The 21841-nt window shown below is 50.1% G+C and overlaps 2 protein-coding genes across 6 annotated transcripts in view; both read left to right on the top strand.

Moving 5' to 3' along the window:
• The window catches only part of COQ7 (coenzyme Q7, hydroxylase), a 90723-nt gene extending 85804 nt beyond the window's left edge, over window positions 1-4919 (top strand). Inside the window, exons 7-8 of one of the 2 annotated variants that reach the window (XM_070412904.1) lie at window positions 4168-4190; window positions 4877-4919. The gene's annotated coding sequence lies outside the window, so the exon portion shown is untranslated. Of the gene's footprint in view, window positions 1-4167; window positions 4255-4876 lie in introns of those variants that run through there. The other variant, XM_070412905.1, reaches the window with a different exon arrangement.
• Window positions 282-21841, top strand: part of SYT17 (synaptotagmin 17) — a 75494-nt gene continuing 53934 nt past the window's right edge. Inside the window, exons 1-5 of one of the 4 annotated variants that reach the window (XM_070412897.1) lie at window positions 282-529; window positions 4173-4190; window positions 4839-4987; window positions 11609-11757; window positions 12810-13429. In XM_070412897.1, coding sequence (XP_070268998.1) covers window positions 515-529; window positions 4173-4190; window positions 4839-4987; window positions 11609-11757; window positions 12810-13429 — 951 coding nt within the window. In that variant the 5' untranslated portion in view covers window positions 282-514. Of the gene's footprint in view, window positions 530-3833; window positions 4034-4172; window positions 4191-4838; window positions 4988-9246; window positions 9859-11608; window positions 11758-12809; window positions 13430-21841 lie in introns of those variants that run through there. The other 3 variants (XM_070412898.1, XM_070412899.1, XM_070412900.1) reach the window with 3 other exon arrangements.

The following is a 21841-nucleotide window of genomic DNA, read 5'->3' on the forward strand; positions in this document are numbered from 1 at the left end:
CCACCCCGGGGGCTCTGCTCTCGGTAGGTGCCAGCCCCGGCGCCGACCGATGGCTGACCCTGCCCGCCCTCTCCCACCCGCTTCCCAATCCCCATTCCCTCCCCCGCCTCCCGCGCGCACCGGCCCGGCGTCTCCGCCCCTCCCGCGCCGGGGTCGCTGCAGTCCCCGGCTGCCCCCGGCTCCCTCCTCAGGCGCCCTGGCCTCATTCCAGCCTGGGAGCGCCTCGGGGGGAGCGCGGGACAGCGAGGGAGGCCGAGGCGGGGGCCCTGGGCACCTCAGCTCTCCCAACCTGCAGGCGGCCCCGACTCCGGGAGCCGAAACGCAGGGAAAGGCAAGGACCCGGCGGCCGGCGGAGGGGCGGGCGCCGCTCATCAGCCACGCCAGTCACGTCTGGGGCCACCCGGCCGCCTTTTCTTTCTTTCCCCCTTTGCTTTCTCCCCCCCTCTCCCCTCGGCGAGGGCAAAGTGGCCGTGGCGGCGCCATGCCCGGGCCGGAGTGAGTCGCGCGGGCGAAAATGGCGTACATCCAGGTAGGGCTGGGGCTGGGGGCCAGGTCCGCGGGGTGGGTGGGGAGGCCGTGCCCCTTCGACCGTGAGCGCGCGTAAGAGAGGGCTCGCGGCTGCGCTCCCGCAAACTTGCCTGGGGGAAAAAGGGTGCCCGAGCGCAGCAACCTGTGCGCCCCAGGAGAAGAGGCTGGGTACCCCCACACCCCCTCATGCAGGGCCCCTTGCGGACTCTGCACGGGCGCCTTCACCTCCTGGGGAAGGAAGCGGGGGTGGGGGGGTGGGGGGGCGTGAGACAGACTTTTCTTTCCACTCCCCCATTCCCCTCCCTTGGCACCCCACCCCAGGGAGGGGCCGAGGCGAGCGGCCCGGGGCGTCCCAGCCACCCGGCCCGCCAGCTGCGGTTGCCTTGGTGACGGCCGGGCTAATTGGCAGGCGGAGTGAGCCTGAGGCAGCTGTTCTGGCCAGGAGGGACAAGGACGTTGTCTCTCCCGGGCACTGGGTGCTAGGGGTGGGGGACACACCAGGGGCGTGCTGGTGCTGGTGCTGGTGGGGCAGCCGATTGCTTAGGGCCTAAGGCCATTGTCTGGGGGTTGGGAGTTGTGGACCCCCATCATTTGGGGGAAACTCCCCTAAGAATCCTCGGCGGAAATCATTTCCAACCGTGATTTTTTGGAGGGGGATGAAAAGTGGGGGAGAGCTGCTTGACTAAGAGACCTTTCTCCTGAATACAAGGCTGGAAGCGGTGACAGGTCAGCGCCAAGGTCATGCAGTCAGACCCTTTGCTTGCTTCTGGGACTGGCTCCTCTGAGCCGGGCAGAGAAGCCTACAGGCTCCTACATCCAGGGTGCATCTGGGCTCACTTCCCATCTCCTCGGCCACAGTTGGGGGGCTGGTGGTCCCAGAGTTTCCCTCTGGCTCACACATCCCCTCCATTTGTCCTCAGACTTCTCATTCGGCCAGACACTCTGCTCTCTCACCTGGCTGGCCTCCTCATCTCTCTCCTGGTTTAGGTTCGATCCATTGGCTCCCCTTTCATGAAATCCCTAGGTCATCGCTTCAAGTTCATTGTAGGTCACGTCCACACCCACTGTGTGCTAGATGTTGTTAGGAGGACTATTCAATAGTCACTCAACAAACAGGTGGGTGACCACCTATTATGTGTGTGCCCTGGGGGCACAGCTGTGAAAACAGCATGGTCCCTGCCTCTCAGAATGCAAATCTAGTGAGACATGAACATCTGAACAGGCTTGTGCGGTATTGCCCACCTTCAGCACCAAGGCGACACAGCTGCTTAGGGGTCCTGGTGAGATCTAAACGTGGGGCTCAGGGAGGTTTTCTTAGGCGTCCAGTGTGAGGGTGGCCTGGTGATGCTGCCTTCACTTCTAGAACAAGTTGTGGAACTTTTTCTGTCAAGGGCCAGGTAGTCCATATTTGTTTCTTCGAAGGCTGCAAGGTCTGTGTCTCAACTATTCTGCTCTGACTGTGGTGCTGAACAGCCATAGACAATAGTCAATGAATGGGCGTGGCTCTGTTCCAATAAAACTTTATTTGTGAACACTGAAATTCGAATTTCATATATTTTGCATGAGTCAAGGAGTATTAATCTCCTTCTGACTTTTTCCCCCAAACATTTAAAAGTGTACAAACTGTTCTTAGCTGAAGTGCCGCACAGAAATAGGCCGGCTGCGGGCTGGATTTCTCAGCCCTGTTATAGAATGCCTGCGTTTGCTTTCATCCTGTTTCTTTCTGGCTTGAATCAGTTCTCCTCCATTGGATCAAACACGTGAACCTAGGAGGACCAGGGCGAGGAAAGGCTCACAAAGCTTGCTAATAGCATCAGAGCATCTTCCCTTTCCTCTTCCTTCATCTTCCTTGGTTTTTCTTTGCTCTCTGACACTTACCTTGCACCTGGGTCTTGAGAAGGCTGGCTGGTTGTTTCTTAGCAGGGACCCTGAGGTGGCCTTATCTCTGCTCATCACGGTTTTATAAACGGCTTTCCGATCACCACATACTGAGGGAAGGCTTCCCTAAATGAAGATAATGGGCATGGATTGTGAAAAAGCATCCCTTTATCCTTGTACTTTGTTGGAAGCTTTTTAAAGCACTTGCTCTTGTATGCCCGACGAGGACATAGCTTTTTGCTGCTTTGCTCACCAAGATAGTCCCTGGTGCCTGGTTGGTTCCAACTGGTTTTGAGAAACCATCCTGTTCTCACGAACCACAGAGAGGGGGCAGATATTTTGCAGCTGGGCAACACGCAAGCGTTTTCACAGTGTCCTGGGTTAGTCTTTCCATAGAGGAAAGAGGTAACTGAGGCTCAGAGTGGCCCCTTCACTTGCCCAAGACATGATTGATTGGCTAGTGGTGAGGCCAGGACTAGCACTATCTCTACTCAGCTCTTTGCGTGTAACCCCCTCCCGCCCCCCAATTCCCGGCGCCCACCCAGCAGGTCTTGTTCTGGTTTGAGTTTTGCTTTTGGGAGAGTTTGTGATTAGTGCCCGAGACTTTGTTTTCTAAGCTGCAGCCATATCCTTACCACTTCAAGGATTTTGAATTTTTCACGAGCTATGTACCACCTGTACTGTTATTTACTTAATATTTTTTCTATAAATGGATTCACGCTTTTATTAGTTTAAAAACTCATATGAAGGGAAACTTTATGTCAAAACCATAATAGAAAACCAGGATGACTTGATATAAGCAAAAGGCAATTGGATAAAAGAACCACAATTAGAATAATGCCACAGTCTTAGATTCTAGCTAGAAAGGGCTCCCTGCAAGGCTCTGAGCTGGGAGCCTTCTCTCTGTTTAAAAAGGAAGGGGTGGGGAAGATTAGAAAGATGTTATTGAGTCTTTCTCCTCCTTGCAAGAGAATTGAAAAAAAAATAACTTTCTCCCTCTTGGTTCAAAGTTCTGAGTTCGAGTCCTGCCTCAGTTCATCTCTGAGACATGTCCCAGGCTAGGATGTGGAACTCCTCCTAACATACCTGGTTTACTTGGCCCCTTTGGAAAGTCATCAAGACTCTTCCCTGGAAGAGGGGAGGGAGCCTGTGACTTAAGAACCTGTGAGAAGAAGATGGGATGTGGCGGGGGCGCGGCAAAGAAGGGGGACAGCCCATCCCTCCTCCAAGGACCAGATTATGGCTTCCTTTTTGGCTCCCTCTACTTGTGGGTGGTCTTATGAAGCTTCCCACCATCTCCATTGGCGCAGAATTGGAAGGTAGGGCCTCCAGGAGGGTTGGGGAGCCAAGTCACATCCACTCGGTGCCTGCCTGCATGATAGCAAATCATGTCTTTTGGGGTTGGCTTCATGGTTATTTCTGTATAGGAAGGTTTGCTCTTCTGAAGTGTGGCTGCATTGGCTAGCATGACTATCTATCCACCCGCACTGATTCATAACAGCATACGGTGCACATCAAACCGAAATGCTAAAGTTTCCCATTTATTCGGTGTTGGCTAGCCAGGAGGCTACCCGCAGCCCTGAAGATAGCAACACCTAGTTAGGAAGTCAGCTCCCTCCCCAGGATGGTAAGTGGAAAGATCCAGGGCTTTTTCTTTTTCTTTCCTGAGTTGCTGGAATATTGCTAAACTGGTCTTGTCTCTCTCTTTTTGTCGCCCCCCCCCCCCCTCCACCCCGTGGCTTCATCTTGGATCTCTAAAAGGGCAGTTGGAACCTTTAAACGAGGTGGGTTAATTCAATGACTCGTTTGGTCTGGCTTCTAATCAAGAAATGCTTGCTTTTCATTTTGGAGTCTTGTGTGAGGCTGTGGGGAATATTGAATATTAAACAGTCACCGGATGTTGATAAGGGCACTGTTTCCATGCCTTTCTATGGCAGGGAGATCCCGGGGAAAAGGCACTAGATGACAAGATAGGTTTCCCTCCCCACCCCCTACTTATTCCATTTGATTATCTCTGTTTGCTTTCATGTCACTGAGATTATCTTTTTGAAAAAGACTATTTTTGCTTTGCTCTAAAAAAGACAGACTAATATTCATTGTGTTTCGGAACATATTGTGTAACCCTCACCACGGTGGGTATGCCGCCCACATGTCAAGAAAGACGTTCCCATAAACTACAAAAGAAACTACCTGCAAATGTCTCGCTGGCTATTAATGGCTCCGGCGAGTTGGTGTTTGCCATCTTTGTGCCTGCAATTGGTAAACAGAAATGGAAAACATTTTGTTCCAAGTGTTGACAGACCTCCTGCATGTCGTTATGTCTCACCAGGGATGGGCTGCTTGTAATTCGGGTGTTTTTCCTTTTCCCCCTCTCCACCCTTCCTGCGTCTCCTCTCGTCCCCCTCCCCGCCCACCACCCCCAATGGCCTCAGGGTTTTCTTTCTAGAATCTCTGATCTGCTGCTGTGCAGATGGACCTGCCGGCACTGCTGTCAGAAGTGTTACGAGTCCAGCTGTTGCCAGTCGAGTGAGGATGAAGTTGAAATCCTGGGACCTTTTCCTGCCCAGACTCCTCCCTGGCTGTAAGTAACACTGCTCTCAACTCCCTTGAAGCAATCTCAAGACCTTTTTTTATTCTCTGTTTCTGAGAGGGGGTGGGGCCTGGGCAAGGAGGATTTGAGGTATGAAAGCAGGGAAGGCCGGGTGCCCATTGACCTCTTTGCCACTGATGGGACATGCTCTGAGCCTCTCATTTATTTTTTTTTTTGGCAAGCTGGTGAGACCAGCTGGTGGTGGGACTTCTGTTCAGCTAGTTTCACATCTTCTGAGATGTGAACTGTGTAATGCTAAACACGTGGGCACTTTTCATCACGTTGGGTGTCATTCCAAGCGGAAAAAGAGATCTGTGAGCATCTATAGTCTTCAAGGGCTGTCGATTCTAAAGGTGTCCACCCAAGTCAGTCCCTGGCAACTGGCCTGGCAGCTGACCCGGTGCTTGGCACATGGTAGATGCTTATAAATGTTTGTTGCCTGGCTGGGTAGATGGAATGAACAAGCAAGTGTATCTTAGCTGATCTGACCAAGAGCTTCAGAAATAGGGAAGCCGAAAAGCACCTCCGGGCTTCATCCTGTCCTCCAACGCTGTTTATGTTCTCCCTGGCGTCTTTCATTTTATTTCCAATTCGTTCTCCTCCCGCGCCTGCATACAACATCTCCATCTGCCAGTCCCTCAGATATTTTGGGAACGCAGTTTTGAAGCTTTTGAGCCACGTGTCTGGCCCATCTCTCTGTGGCTGGGAGAGGAACGTGGCCAGAGAGTCTGGGTTGAGTCTAGAGGGTCTGGGAATCGTCGAGTACCACTTCTTATGATACGGAGGGGGAGGCCCCGAGAGGAGAGACAGTGCACGTGCCCACAGCTGGAGCCTCCGTGGGGACCCAGTGCCGTCTCAGTTAAATCCTTGGGCTAAAGTTCCAGAAGCTTCTGGTGCCCCATCTTTCCCTCCATACTGGGGAGAGGGTGGGGGTGCGGGGCGGGTCATGCTTCAGTTCTTCCTCTCATTTTCTGTTTTTAGAGGCAAGTATTGCATATTTCCATAACAAAGTGGTTCTGTGTCAGGTTCTGTGAGCTGATATCCTGTTTTTTCTACTTTTTCCTAGTTCTGTGACCTTGAGCAAGTTGCTTAATCTCTCTCTCTGCCTTGATTTTCCCATCTGTAAAATGGGGATAATAAAAATAATAGTATTTATTTCATAGGGCTGTTGTGGTGATTGCATGAATTAGTGTATGCAAAAGGACTTAAGAACGCTTGACACCTAGATGAGAGTCTTTTTACCCTGTTTTTGTCTCAGTTTCCTCATCTGTGAAGCGGGAATAGTAATATGACTTACTTTATATGGCTGTTATTCAGAGTAATGAGATATGCACATACCATGCTTATCACAGTAGTGAGTATTCATTTCATCATTATATTGATAGGGATTCTTTAAACGGATTTAGAGGCGATGGTAAGGCACTCCTCCATTATTCATAGGTAGTGACCTGAATCCCGCAAATGTGTGTAGAGTTGATTGTTTGGTGAAATCGACTCATTAATCAAGAGCTCAGTCCCATTTTCCAGTGCCCTGTGTGACAGAGGTTGGCTTAGCCCATCTGGTGTCTTTTCTTTAAAGAATGCCAGCTCTGTGAGGGCAGGGTTTCTCTCTGTCTGACTCCAAAAAATAGTTGTTGACCAACTGACTAACGTACAGGCAGAAATTGAATCCTGAAAGCATCAGTCATCCAACTGAGCCCGGCCGGTGGCTCAGTGGTTGAGTATCGACCCATGAACCAATAGGTCGCTGGTTCTGTTCCTCCTGGTCAGGCACATGCCTCGGTGTGCAGGAGGCAGCCGATCGATGTTTATCTTTTATCGATGTTTCTATCTCTCTATCCCTCTCCTTTCCTCTTTAAAAATCTAAAAAAAAAAAAAATGTAATCTCAGTTTCTTTGGTAGTTATTTCTTGAGTACACCCTACAGGCACTCAATAGAGTCCTATTGCTGTACTCAGGGGATTTAAAGTCTAGTATAGGGGCCCCAGTTGGGTGGCTTAGTTGGTGGAGCGTTGTGCTGTTCACTGAAAGGTTGTGGGTTCAATTCTCAGTGAGGGCACATACCTAGGTTTGGGGTTCGATCCCCTGTTGGTGTGAGTATGGGAGACAACCAATTGATGTTTCTATCTCCTTTCCTGTCTCTCGAAAATCAATAAAAAACATATCCTTGGGTGAGAATTAAAACAAAAACAACTCGTATAGGAGATAAGGCGAGTACTTAAGTCCAGGCCCCCCTCTAGAGTTATGCATTCACACCCTGCACACCCATATGACAGTCCTGCATAGACTTTCCAATGGAAAAATCCAGGGGGAATGGCTTCATCCAGGCATAGCTGGATCCAGAGGCTTAAATACTGTCTGGGAGTGCATGCGTGTACGCTCTCTGTCGTTGTGTCCTTTGTATTGGCCTCATCCTTAAGCTTGCTTCTTCTCTGCCCCATTCTTAACAGCAGCAAAAACACCAGGGAGCGCTCTCTTTGCCCTGGTTTGGTGTAAATGTGCCCAATCACTTTTGCTTGGCGGAGACGGTGCTAGGATCATTCATCCCCGGGTTGCCTGACCATCCTGGACCCAGGGGCAGGCTCGTTCCCCCTGGAAACACTTGAACTAAGCTAGTAGAACAGGGTTGGCACACTTTCCCTGTAAAGGGCCCGATAGTAAATATTTCAGCCTCATGGGCTTATTCTAGTCCAGCCGTGGGCAAACTACGGCCCGCGGGCCAGATCTGGCCCGTTTGAAATGAATAAAACTAAAAAAAAAAAAAAAAAGACCGTACCCTTTTATGTAATGATGTTTACTTTGAATTTATATTAGTTCACACAAACACTCCATCCATGCTTTTGTTCAGGCCCTCCGGTCCAGTTTAAGAACCCATTGTGGCCCTCGAGTCAAAAAGTTTGCCCACCCCTGTTCTAGTCAATTCTGTCATTGCTGTGCGGAAGCAACCGTAGTCAATACATTAATGAATGACGTGGCTGTGTTCCAGTAACACTTCATTTACAAAATCAGGCTGTGGATTTGGCCCTGTGGTTCGCTGACCTTTGTACTAGACCAGTGATGGCGAACCTTTTGAGCTCGGCGTGTCAGCATTTTGAAAAACCCTAACTTAACTCTGGTGCCGTGTCACATATAGAAATTTTTTGATATTTGCAACCATAGTAAAACAAAGACTTATATTTTTGATATTTATTTTATATATTTAAATGCCATTTAACAAAGAAAAATCAACCAAAAAGATGAGTTCGCGTGTCACCTCTGACACGCGTGTCATAGGTTCGCCATCACTGTACTTGACAGTTTGGATACTGTGACTGGATCCACGGCAGGCAAACATGACACATGGACACGTCTTGGAAGAGTTGTGAGGATCGTAGAAAATGAGCCTGCAAACTCTGATCGTGCAGGGTCTTGAATGCCAGATTAAGGAATTTGGATTTTCTTTTGAACCAGTAGGGAACCTGATAGACATTGAAAATCCCAATCTCTTTGCCCCCAGATATCTGGATGGAGTGTTCCAGATTCCCAGCCACTGAGTTGGATGACAGTTGCGCTTTGACCAGGCTACTGACCCTTTGGGCATGCAGAGGATTCCTTCAGGGGCAGGGGTAGGACCCTCTAGGAAGACAGTTCTTTTGGTTTTGCCACAAGCAGAGAAGTGGGCTGGGAACTTCCCAGCAGAGCCAACACACCACGCAACTTCTGGAGGCGCCGTTCACTGGTGGTTATTATGAATGGCACCACCTAGAGTCGTGCAGTCTGCAGCCTGGACACAGTACATGACCTCCATGCTTCCCAGGGTGAGCCAGGTCTTCCTGGAGTCCTGGGCATCGCTGAGTGCATTTTTGGCACTCAGCACAGTGCAAAATGTTAAGAGAAATCTGGAAAGGGGAAGCGGGTTCAGTCATTCAGAGAGCGAGTTTACAGCTTGTGCTTTCCCCAGCTTTATTTACCAAGTGGGCAGTTGCATGTTATCAAACAGGCAGGGAGTAGAAATGTCAAGTGCACAGGCTTTGCAGTGCTGTTCCTGCTGTGATATTTGAGCCCAGAACCACAGGGCTGGCAGATGAGCTGGCTCTTTGTGTGGGGGACACATCATTAGTTGTCACATGTGCTTCTGTCATGGGGGCCCCCAGCTTTCCTTGGCTGGGCTGGCCTAGTGAGGGTCAGGGAAACTGTACCGTCCAGCTGGCTCCTTGGGGGCAGTGCCAGAAAGACCCTCATTGAAGAGCGAGTTAAAGTCAGGTTATTTGTTTCTACAGCTAGCATGTGCTGAGTAGCCACTGTGTACAAAGCTCCACAGGCCTTGCAGGGGATGCCCAGCTCAGACGTGTGGCACTGTGATCCGGAGCCTGGCATTGCTTGACTCACTTGGGGTTCTACCATTTAACAGTGGTGCCAATTAATTATCCATCCCTCTCCCCACCCTACCCTGGAGCTTATATTTCCTCACCTGTAAAAGGGGCACAGTTATTAATAACAACTAACTCCCAGGTTGTTTCCAGGGTGAAATGAGATGGTTCATACAGAACATTTAGCCCAGTGCCCAGCACATAGTGGGCACTCAGCACCGGGTACCTTTGATCATAGTAGGTACATGTCTCACCACTAAGAAGTGTATCCTGTTATAGGAGGGTTGACAAGACATGCACTCAGATCATTGCAACACAAGATAAATGGGATAAGAACCACAGGAAGGGTGTATTCATTCACTCACTGAGAAAATGAACGTGGAACACCCCAGGTGCGCCAGGTAGTAAGGCAAGGTTGGCAGTGGTGACAGATAAGACGGATACTGTCGCTGCCCATGTGGAGCTGAAGCTTGGTGGGAGATGCAGAAGAGAAGCAAGCAAGCCACAACTGAAGGTAAGTGATGTACAATGTCAAAGAGAGACAAGCAGGTGCAGGGATAAGGGTGGAGGGGGGGGGGGGGGGGTGACAGGGACAGGGTGGGGCCTCTCTGAGGAGATGCTATTGGAGCTGAGACCGGAATGATGACAGGAACCAAACAGGCGATGGGGACCGGAAGAGCATTCGGCGCTGTGTGTGGGAGGAAGGCAGGGAGGCCTGGTGGTGGCAGAGGAGGCGGGGTGGCTCAGGCCTACACTGGTACTGTGTCAGAGGACTCAGCCAAGGCCCTGGGGGCTGATGGCGTTTAAGCTGGTCCTGGAAGGCTGGATGGGACTTCACAGGTGGAGGTGACCGCCACAGAGGTATGACAGTGGGGGGACAGGCTGTGCAGGTGGAGGTGCCCCAGTGACTCCTTCCGTGGAAGATGCTACAGCTTTCATTTAAGGGAGAGCAAGAACGATTGGCACAGTGTGATCCCATCTCTGTGACCTCCCCTACTTCCCACCCCCCACATTTCATCTGCTATGTTCTCCTAGAGACCAGGAGCTGGGGGCAGGTGAGGACTGTGCGTTTCCCGGCCTTATCACAGCCCCGGTCTTGTCCTCACCGTGACCCTTATATCACTTTGGAAGAACATCAGATCCATCTCATTTCATGCACAGGATGCGTCGGAAGACCTTGGAGAATTCGAAACTTGCATTTTTCAGGACTAGTTTCCCTGCAGGCTTAAATGTCAAGCTGGGGGATGCAGGCTTAGAACATATCAATCCACAGCTGAGAGCTTGGGGCGTGTTATTAGCAGCATCCATCTCACGGCCACTTTGCCAGCTTTTGTCCCCTCCATTTTCCTCCCCGCAGCATCCTGATCTAGCAGCCTTATGAATATTGGGGGAATCTTAAAGACACCAGTAATGCTAGCTGAAATGTATTGCGCACCTACCCACAGCATGCCAAGCACTGTTCTAAACATTTTATATGTGTGAACGCATTCAGTGTTCACAGCAGCCATGCCAGGCGGGCACCGTTATTCTCATTTTACAGAGAGGGAGATGGAGACACAGAGAGAGGAAGGGACTCGCCCAAAGTCACCCAGCCAGGGTTCAAGCCGAGAGGTCCTGCTCTTTAATTACTACTCTATGTTTCTCCACCCTCCGACCCAAGGCTTTTCATCTTTTCATGGGGAGCACATTGAATCGTGCCTGCTGCTAATTCATAGCTGTTTCTTAACATCAAACTATTGTTCTTCAATCATTGATTCTCAGGGCCGCTTTGTAGCTATAGCCCTGCCTCTCAAAGAACCCTTGAGTGACATTGTTATGGACATTTTTAAAAGATGTTAAACTGTAGACAGAGTGGCTGTTGGGATAGCAGAGCATTTCTCACCAAGAGCCACTTGCAAAAGTTGGGATGCACATGAACAGCCACATGGTTCCTTCCGGACTGAAGATTGACAGGTCTCTTGACTAGTCAAAGTGGCGCCCCGCCTCCACGGCCACATCCTGAGTAAGTTCCCACATCTCTCCCTCCGGCCCCAGCTTTGACTGATTGTTCTAAATTGGGAAATATTCATCCATATCATTTCACATTTTGTGCAAAAAGCAAGATGTTATTGAGAGTTTGGGGCTACAACACTATTTCAAATTTGCATGATCCCAAGCTGCATAAACGGCATGAGAGCGGTTTCCTCATGGTCTGTTCTCCAAGGGCAGAGATGCCCGTCCCTGGGGATTCTTTGACAACCATCGCGACCTCTTCCCTCCCACAGGATGGCCAGCAGGAGCAGTGACAAGGACGGGGACTCTGTCCACACGGCCAATGACGTTCCGCTGACCCCACGTGCCAACTCCCCAGATCGAAGATGCTCATCCTCAGACACGTTGAAGTCTACGTACAGCCTGACCCGGAGGATTTCAAGTAAGCATCTCTGCCGTGGCAGGGTGTCCTGGCTCGGGCAGTCTTGTGCTGCTCACCTCCCTTCAGAGTCCATGAACTAATCCCACCAGCGGGGTCCCAGGACAGAGGAGGGGAGCTGGCTTTCCCAGACACTCCGCAGCAGCCCCAAGGAAAGATGTGAAGGACACGATTGTTCCTGGGGAGGGGTAGAGTGGGATGACAGTCAGGAGACAGGATGACGGAGCGATAATGACAACGTGACGGAAGGGCATCGCAGTGATCGTTTTGACTGATTTTTGGTTTTGCTGATCACTTTTCCTTGAATTGGCTCAATTGATTGTCATTGTCAGCATATATCATTTCAGACCCCAAAGGCAAGTGTCACCATGTTATACTGCAGAGCTTGCAAATTCTAGTGACTCCAGGGTCCAGGTGGGTTGTGTCAGTAACTGAGTAAAGAGGGTTGGATAGAGATAAATATCACCCTGATGCAATGACAAATGGGAGCCGATTCTCAGCCTTGAGAGGTACTAGGGCAGAGTGGGGACTGTGGCCAATTGGGAAGCTAATGCCCTGTTGAAAGAGTAGCTGCTACTCAGCTGTAGCCATGGGGGATGGTGGGCCCAGTATTGCCTGATTTTCTAAAAGAGAAACTGGCAACCTGGGTTTTCAGATGAAACTTTCTTAGTTTTAAGGCCAAAAAAAATGTATCTATGGGTTGAATTTGGCTCGCAGGCCACTGAATTTTTCCCCTCTGATGTATAACGTATGTGTTTGACCATATGGCATGATTTGGGTGGGGAGGAGGGAGGAGGGCAAAGCCCAAGGACTTCCTAAATAGAATCGCTGAAGAAGTATGATAGTTACTTTGAGGTAAGCGATTATGGTGATGGGGCCGATGCTGCCTCTCAGAATGAATAAGAGGCTTTCAGGTGTGGAGAGCAGAGGGTGAGGAGGGTTAGGGAGCAGCGTGGACGATGTGAGAAGCTGGGAAATGTTGCCCACCTCAGGAAGGGGCCCAGGTCCGGCCCCCTGCGCGGTGGTGTTCATGGTTATTCCTGGCGGCTCTTTAGGTCTGGAGTCCAGACGACCCAGCTCCCCGCTCATCGATATTAAACCCATCGAGTTTGGCGTCTTCAGCGCCAGGAAGGAGCCCATCCAGCCCTCGGTGCTCAGACGGACCTATACCCCCGACGACTATTTCAGAAAGTTCGAGCCGAGGCTGTACTCCCTCGACTCCAACAGCGACGATGTGGACTTCCTGACGGACGAGGAGATCTTGTCCAAGTACCAGCTGGGCATGCTGCACTTCAGCACCCAGTACGACCTGCTGCACAACCACCTGACGGTGCGGGTGATCGAGGCGCGGGACCTGCCGCCCCCCATCGCCCAGGACGGCGCGCGCCAGGACATGGCGCACTCCAACCCCTACGTCAAGATCTGCCTCCTGCCGGACCAGAAGAACTCCAAGCAGACGGGCGTCAAACGCAAGACCCAGAAGCCCGTGTTTGAGGAGCGCTACACCTTCGAGATCCCCTTCCTAGAGGCGCAGAGGAGGACCCTGCTCCTCACCGTGCTGGACTTCGACAAGTTCTCCCGCCACTGCGTCATCGGGAAGGTGTCGGTGCCTCTGTGCGAGGTGGACCTGGTGAAAGGCGGGCACTGGTGGAAGGCGCTGATCCCCAGTTCCCAGGTAAGGATCGGGGGAGAGGGAGGTACCGTGTCTTCTTCTGGGAGTTTGTGGTTTATTTTTTATGAGGATTTTTATTTTAAAAAAAAATTATTTTGCGCCTTAAAACATTTTATTTTGAAATAATTCTCTACTTACAAGAAATTGCAAACACAGAAGGGAGTTCCCATGTACCCTTCACCCAGCAACCCCTGTGATAAATCTTACACGACCAGAGTACATTAGCACTGGGAAGTGATGGTGGCAGCTAACCTGCAGGCTTTCTCAGTTTGCACCAGTTTACATGCACTGCTGTGTGTGTGTGTGTGTGTGTGTGTGTGTAGGTCTATGAAATCGTATCACATGTATGGATGCATGTAACCACCACCACCCTGGGACTCTCCAGTCATTGATGGTGTGTTATTTAATCAGGAGAGTGATTAGCTGGGTAGGAAGCTATCAGTCATGTTGACTTTGCCAAATTGATTTGGGAAAAATAAAATGAGGGCTGAAGAACAGCATGATAGATGGATGTTTTGCAGGCAAATTGTGAGATCCCAGCCCAGGAACATGCAATTGGCTGCTTCAGAAGCCACTCATGGACCAGGCTCTGTGCCCAGTGGTGGTTAGAGTACCCCCCTTGGGCACTCTGTGGGCTGGAGGACGACAGTGCTCCCGCTGGGGGTGCACCATGTGGTGGGAGCCCGAGGGAAGGAAAAGCCCGGCCCGGGGAGGCTGGCCCAGCCCCCCTGTGCTGCGGACAGCAGTCCTGTATAACAGGCGGGATTATTTTGCATCAGACACACCAAGGTGCTTCTCGAAGCTGAGCTCTACTGGCCAGGGACTTAATGGTCCAGCACCACAGGTGTGGGGTACAGATGCTGGACATGAGGACTGGAGGGGCTGCCCCACTGCCAGAGTGTCCGTGTCTGTGCGCATCCTCAGAGATAGGAGGTTTGTTCATCTCTTAGTTTGGATTCCTCAAGAAGACCCTGAGGCAAGGGAAGTCGTTTATTAGGGTTGTGGCACTGGAGGGAACACCAGGAGAAACGGGAAAGGTACATAAAGGGTGCATTTGGGGGCTGGTACCACTGTGGGTGACTGGAATGGAAACTTGCTGGGAAAACTGGGAGCCAGCATCGGACGTGCCTGAGGGTCTTTCTGCCTGATGGGCAAGGGAGCTAACGTTTTTATACACTAACTAGTACCAGCTATTGGATGAGGGCTGTTGGGAGATGAGGAGGTTTATTTCCTGGCCTTTCTGGACTGTTACGCTGTCAGATGAAGAGACCTTTGACATCCACAGATGCTGGCCCATGTGCACTGACGTGGTGACGGCCAAGCGATGGTGGCCAAGGTGTTGATAGTGTCTGCTACAATCCTAAATCCTCCATGTCACGGGATCCGAATGTATTGGGTGCTTTCCATGTATCCTCCTCAGTATTTGATATCACATGTGTTTTCAACTGTCAAGAAAGTTACAGTTGAAAGAAGGAAACCCCCCTCAACAAAATAATTTCTTCATGGCCAAGCTCCATTGCTGACATCAGTGGAAAGTCCCGGAGATGCAGAGAATCTTGCCTCCTTTAGGTCTTGGCTGAAATATCACCTTTTCAGCAAAGGCCCTCCTGGCATATCTGCCCTAGTTTGGTTCTCCTGAATGCTGAGGTCAAGGCGAGGACCTGGGTACAGGTATATTTAGGAGGTGATCCCAGGAAGAAGTGAGGGGCAAGCAGGACACAGGAAGGAGGGGATGTCAGTGATCAGTGGTGGTTTTTAAAGTCTCCATTCTGTCTGCTGGCGCGTGGACACTGGCCAGGGGGCTCCCTCAGAAGGGCTGGGCAGAAGAGAGAAAGTGCCCAGGTGCGCCGGTATCGGCTGGAGCTGAGACCACATCGAGCAGGCCTATGAGAGCATCTGTAGCTGACACCAGAGGCCGCGTTCGCTGCACCGCCCTGTTCATGTGGCTGCCTCCACCTGGGTCCAACTTACCCCTTCCCTTGCTTTATCTTTCTCCATGGCACTTACCGTCATCCCACAGAGCATGGGTTTTAGGGCCTGCCTTCCATGCTGGCAGGTAAACCCCACGAGGGCAGAGGTGGTGTCTATTTGGTTCCCCTGCATCGAGAACAGTGCCCGGCGTGTGGTGGTGCTCAGTGGGGTTTGCTGGATGAATGAAGGATAGAAGGAAGCATTCCCCAGAGTGAATTTCTTTTTTCCTTCTCCCTCCTTCCCTCTCGCACCCCTTCACCTCCCTCTGTCCCTTCCTTTCTCCCCTTTCTCCTTCCTTCTTCCTTTTCTTGTCACACGAAGAAAGGCTCATGGGAACTCGGAGGGAAGAAGGGACTCAGGCTTGCTCGGCCTTTATGCTCTTGAGAGCACAGGCCAGTTGTGCGGCTGGGTTTCCCTGAAGCAGAGCCCAAGACAGGAATGTGGGTGTGGATTAGCTTCCGAGGGCTGCTGGGCCTAAACACCACACATCGGGTGGCTTACAACTCAGAAATGGATCTTCTCACAGTCTGGGCGCTAGGAGTCGAAGATCGAGGTGTTGGCAGGGCCGTGCTCCGGGGAACCTGTAGGGAATCCTTCTGCCTCTCTCTGGCTTCTGGTGGTTGCTGTCTCTCCGTGTTTCCTGGCTTGAAGCTGCATCAGTCCGATCTCTGCCTCCGTCATCACATGATGTTCTCTGTGTGTGTCTGTCTCTTCTCTTCTCATAAGGACACCAGTCCTATTGGATTAGAGCCCCACCCTGCTCCGCTATGACCTCATCTTAAATAATCACATCTTCAGTGACTCTATTTCCAAATAAGGTCACATTCTGAGGCACTGGGGGTTAAGACGTCAATATATCTTTGGGCGGGTGGCGGGGGGAGGGGGGGGGCGGGTGGTTATAATTCAACCCAAAACAAGATGCAGAGAAAACCCTGCAGGGAGGGAGTGAAGCCATCTAGGTAAAGGGTGACAGCCGGGAGGGGGCAGGGGGCAGGGGGCGGGGGGCATGGCGTCAAGTGAGGCCTGGCCTACGCCCGATCGGTGCTGGGGAGGGGACTCTGGACTGTGGTGCGCTGCAGTGTTGTTCCTCCGTCAGACAAGCAAGTCAGTCTGGCTTCGAATCAGACCAGGAAATCGGATTTTCAGCCGGGCGGCCATGGGCCTACCTAAAGCTCCTGCACTATCAGCAGGGGTTCTGAGCCAGGGGCGCGTCTGTGTCTCAGGACATTTGGCAGTGCTGGGAGACATTCTGGGTTTGGTGGATGGAGGTGCTACCGACACCTGCTGGGTGGAGACCAGGGATGCTGCCACCCATCCTGCAATGCACAGGGCAGCCCCACGGCACAGAATGATCCGAGCAGAAATGCTCATAGTGCCGAGATAGGGTGAGGAAGCCTGCCGTGGAAGCATGGGGGAACAGAGGTTGGGGGAACGGCAGGGGGATCCGCCCTGACGGGCAAGCTGAGAGCGGGACTGGTCCCTGAAGGGTTCGGAGGGTTTTTCAGGGAGAGACCGTTGTTGGGGGGGAGCCAAGGATGGAGGGGTGAGGAGCAGATCTCCAGGTAGCAGTTTTGCTTTTCATTCCATATGTGGGAAAGGCGATATTGGTTCTAAACAAAAATCCACATCAAGCAAAACAGGCCTGCACTGGAGACAGCAACCAGAATCCTGGCCCAGTGCGCTGAGGCCATCGCTGACTGTCGTGGGAGGCCAGCATCTGCCTTCACCATCACGCTTTGTTGGTCAGTCGAATGGAAGGGGAAGATGCAGTTGTGTAGTGGGGTGGAAGCCACAGCTCTGCAGTTCCTCATTTCCAACCTGACTTCATGGTGCCCAGGGTCCGAGTGCCTCTTAGGGTCTAGTTCTCATTCTCTGCCTTGGAGAGCCCATGGCTGGGCGGCTGCTGGGTCTCACAGAGAGGCATCCTCTGGCTCACGGTAGGGTGTCCCAGACGTCTTGTGCCTTTCAACATTGTGTCTTTGATCTTGGCATTCAAGAACGTAGCAACTAATGGAGCTGCAGCATGTTTTTTGGTCTCACTGATAAGGTTTGATTAAAAGATAATGGAAACAAAGACAAAGAAATAGGAAGTGTGCTGGGTGATTGTCATAGCTGTTAGGTTACACTGATCACTGAAAAAAATTCTGCTCATCCAAGTGGCCTGGAGTGAATTGATGCTTTGGCCATTTGGAGGTGAAATCCATGTAGGTGAAACTCTTTTTTTTAAAAAAAATTAACAATTGTGGTAAAATATACATAAAATTTACTATGTTACCAGTGTTTAAGTGTAGAGTTTAGCGGTATTAAGTACATTCACATTGTTGTGCAGCCATCACCCCCATCCATCTCCAGAACTCTTTTTATCTTGCAAAACTGCAACCCATTCCTCCAGTCCCTGGCAAACAACATTCTACTTTGTGTCTCTATGAATATGAGTCCTTTGGGTACCTCATATAAATGGAATCATACAATAGTTGTCTTTTTGTTACTGGCTTATTTCACTTAGGATGACGTCCCCGGGGTTCATCTGTATTGTAACATGTGGCAGGATTGCCTTCCTTTCAAAGGCTGAATAATATTCCATTGTGTATACAGACCACGTTTTGTCTGTCCATTCATGCATCCATTGATGGACACTTGGGTTGTTGCCACCGTTTTGGTTATTGTGAGCAATGCTGCTCTGAGCATGGGTGTACAGGTATTTCTTCAACTCTTTTTTGAACCAGAACCATATCCAGGATGAAGACAGCTCATTTTCTGTTGAGATCTGTGGCTTTGGGCAAGGGGGGTAGAGAGAGTAAACGCCCCGTGGACCTGCGGGAACCTCACAGAGCATTAGGAAGGACCAGAGTGCTGTGCCGGCCCTTTCACGTTCAGTTGTGACTGGAGTCACGCAACCTTGTGGGCCTTGGTTCGCTCATGTCAGGTGGAGACTGCAGCCCTGTCTTCCCTCCCTGGCAGTGCCTCTGTGGAGATACACAGTCTTCTCCGGAGAAAGTAGCGTCTGGAAGTGAAAGTCCCTCAAATTGGGGACAATAATAGTATATTGTACATAATAAATACACAATGAGAACATTGTAGGTGTAAAAATATTGATTTATTTAGTCAATAAATATTTGTTAGGTGCTTATCCTTAGTAGCCCCGAGGCCCGGGGCTACTAATATAGTGTACGTCAGTGAGTGTCTTCTGTGAGCCGAGCAGCGTTCTAAAGGATGTACATGTGCTAACTCGTTTATCCTCACAAGGACCCCTTTACAAAGTGGGCAGCTGGACAGAGAGGAGTTAAGTAACTTGTCCACGCTACTAGTGGTAGAACTGAGGCTCTTTGGCTTAAAAAAATGATGTTCCATAACCAAGACATTAGACCGGTTCTCTGCAGCAAGCAGAACAAAGCTTCCTGCCCTCGGGGAGCGTACATTTTAGTAGAGGGAGGTATGCAGCAAACAAAGGTGTTAACAAATAATGCCATGTTGGCATTGTCTATGCCAAGAGGAAAATAGAGCAGGAGAGGGATGCTGGGTGGGGAGAAGGGAGAAGCTATTTAGATGGGTGAGGAGATGACATTTTAGTAGAGAGCTGGATGGAATGAGGGAGTAAGCCTGGAGGTTGTTAGGAGAAGACCATTCCAAACAGTGAATAAAGCAGTGCAAAGGCCCCGAGGCAGGAGCTGGCATGGCATGTTGACAGTGGGAGTGGAGTGAGTAAGGGGAAAAGCAGCAGGAGATGAGGTGGACTTGGTATAAAAGGTCATTTCTCATTGATCTTGTCGGCTGAGATAAAGACTTGACATTTATTCCTAAGTGTGATAGGAAGCCCTGGAAAGTTTTGAAAAGGAGGGGTACCCTGGAGAGAAGTCACTGGGGGACACATTCAGAGACAAGGTATTTATATCTAAAATATATAAAGAACTCCAACACCACTGACCCACACTGGCCGGGGCCAACAACTCAAAGATGAAAAACACACCCTGATTCAAAAATGGACAACAGTTATGAACTGATGCTTCACAAATGAAGACACATAACAAATTGTCTGTAAGCACATGGAAAGGTGCTCAACATCATTAGCTATCAGGGAAATGCAGATTAGCCAGTTAACTGCCACGATATTTTGAATTTAATTTAAAAAGGCCTGCTGCTTGCGTCTATAGACGCTTATGTCGGACAAATGGTTAAAACCACAGTGAGATACCACTTCACAGCCAACCCCCAGAATGTCTAAAATTACAAAGATTGAAACACCAAATGTTGGTAAGGATGTGGAGCAACTGGAACTCACATTGCTGTGGGGGTATAATGTGGCATAACCACTTAGGAAGAAGTTCGAGTAGTTTCTTGTAAAACTAAACATTTATCTATCCTACGATCTAGGAATTTATGTAAGAGAAATGAAAATGTTATGTCTGCACAAAAACTTGCACACAAATGTTCACAGCAACTTTGCACATAATGGCCCCAAACTAGAAATTGCCAGGTGCCCATCAACAGGATAAAGGCTAACAAACGATGGTTTATTCGTATAATGGAACATTATTCAGCAATAAGAAGGAACAGAGTACTGATACACACAGCATGGCGGACTGTCACAAACAATATGATAAGTAGAAGCCAGCCACAAGAGAGCACATATATACGATTGCATTTATATGAAGTTCAAGAATTGTCAAAACTAATCTATAGTGAAAAAAATCAGAACCGTGATTATGAGGGGGGAGTGAGAAAGGGGATTGACTGGGAAGGGGCAGAAGGGACATTTCTGTTCTACCTCCCCATAGAGCTTGGGTTTATGCATTAGTCAAACTGGTCTACTACACTTAAGGTTCATGTATTTCATTGTCTATAAATTTTATATGGAAAAAAAAAAAGAGCCATACACAAATATTAAACTCTGGTTAAAGATATGCCTGCTGAAGTGTTTAGGGGGAAGCACACTATGTTTGCAGGTTACTTTAAAATGCATTCTAAAAAGATCGCTAGATATGTGATAAAGCAAACAACAGCATATTTAAAAAATATTTTAGGGTTATTCATATGAATTGTTCATTGTAGAATCTTGGTGGTGTGTACAAAGGGATTCACTGTACAGTTCTTTCAGCTTTCCTGTATTTGACAATGTTCGTGATAAAATGTTGGGGAGCAAAAGAGAGAAAGACGCAGAGCCACCAATTTGGAGCCATTTGCTGTGATCTCTAGGCGGGAGGTGGTAGGCTGGACCCAGGTGTCAGGTGCAGGGGCACAGGTGGTCAGCTTGGGAGACAGTGTGCAGGCAGAAGAACCCCTGATGCCTTAGACATTGAACTCAAGCTTCAGGATCATCCAGGAGCTGTGACCATGGGCTTCCCAGACCCTAGCCTCGAAGATTCCGATTTCCTAAGTCTTGGGTGAATCTGCACTTTAACGAATGTGCTGGCAGATTATAATGCAGGCACACTGTGGACCTCATTCTGAGAAACACCAGGTGGCCGGCGGAAGGCAGAAAGGGTTTGGCTGTTTGAGCAGGACAGGTGCGTGGGAAACGTGACTCCTCCACTCACGGTGGGCTGTTGTGATGGTTGAATGATGGCTGCCTGAGTGCCCAATATAGGCTGCCCTTAGGATGATGGTTGATGGAACCATTCAGAAAAGGAGCAGTCTCGGGTTAAGTGCCCTTAGGAATTCTTTGGGGATAATTCTGAGTCACGTGGGGTGTGTCTTTGATGACCAAGCCAGATTTATCACTGAGGAGGAATATTTGATTTGAGCCCAGAAGAAGAAAATGTGTTTAGTCAAAAGTGATATTTGCACACCGGGATGCTGGATATTTATGTTTCAGAAAATCGCTTTAACCTGAGATTTGCTCAGTCCAAAGGAACGCCTTTTAGACCTTGGATGCTTAGGATTGAGGGCCCTGTGGCTTAGAAAGTGAAGCCTGTGCATGCTGCCTTTGCCAAGATTCAGAGATGGTAGCAATAAATGTGTTCTGGCACTTACAACGTACCACCTGCGGGGCTGGGGCAGAACTCACGTTACCCTACCAGATGGATAGTAATGGCACCTGCATTCTATAAATCAGGACCCCAAGGCTCAGAGAGGTTAGGGAACTTACCCAGGGTTGCACAGATAGAATGGGGACTTGAATCTGAGGCTGACTTCATGTCCACACCCATAACTTCTATGAAATAATCTGCTTAGGAAAAAGTCCTGCCAGTGGGTGCGGGCTGCCCTGGTGCCGGGAGTGTGTCCCATGGCCTCTTACTATAAGGATCCCTTCTCCAGGGGAGCAGCCAGCCTTGAGGATGGGCCCTGGTCAGATGGCCCAAACCCAGCTACCTTCTCTGGGCCTCACTGATCCGTGGGAAGGTCACCTGTCATCCTAGGTTGGGCACCTCTAGAAACAGACCCTGAAACCAAGTATTTTATTGGGGCGGGGGGCGGGGGGGGCGGGCGGGCTATGCCAAGAAAAAG

Source organism: Myotis yumanensis, unplaced genomic scaffold (genome assembly GCF_028538775.1).
Source record: "Myotis yumanensis isolate MYYU_CA2020_CCGP unplaced genomic scaffold, mMyoYum1.0.hap1 SCAF_4, whole genome shotgun sequence".
NCBI classification, from domain to species: Eukaryota; Metazoa; Chordata; class Mammalia; order Chiroptera; family Vespertilionidae; genus Myotis; species Myotis yumanensis.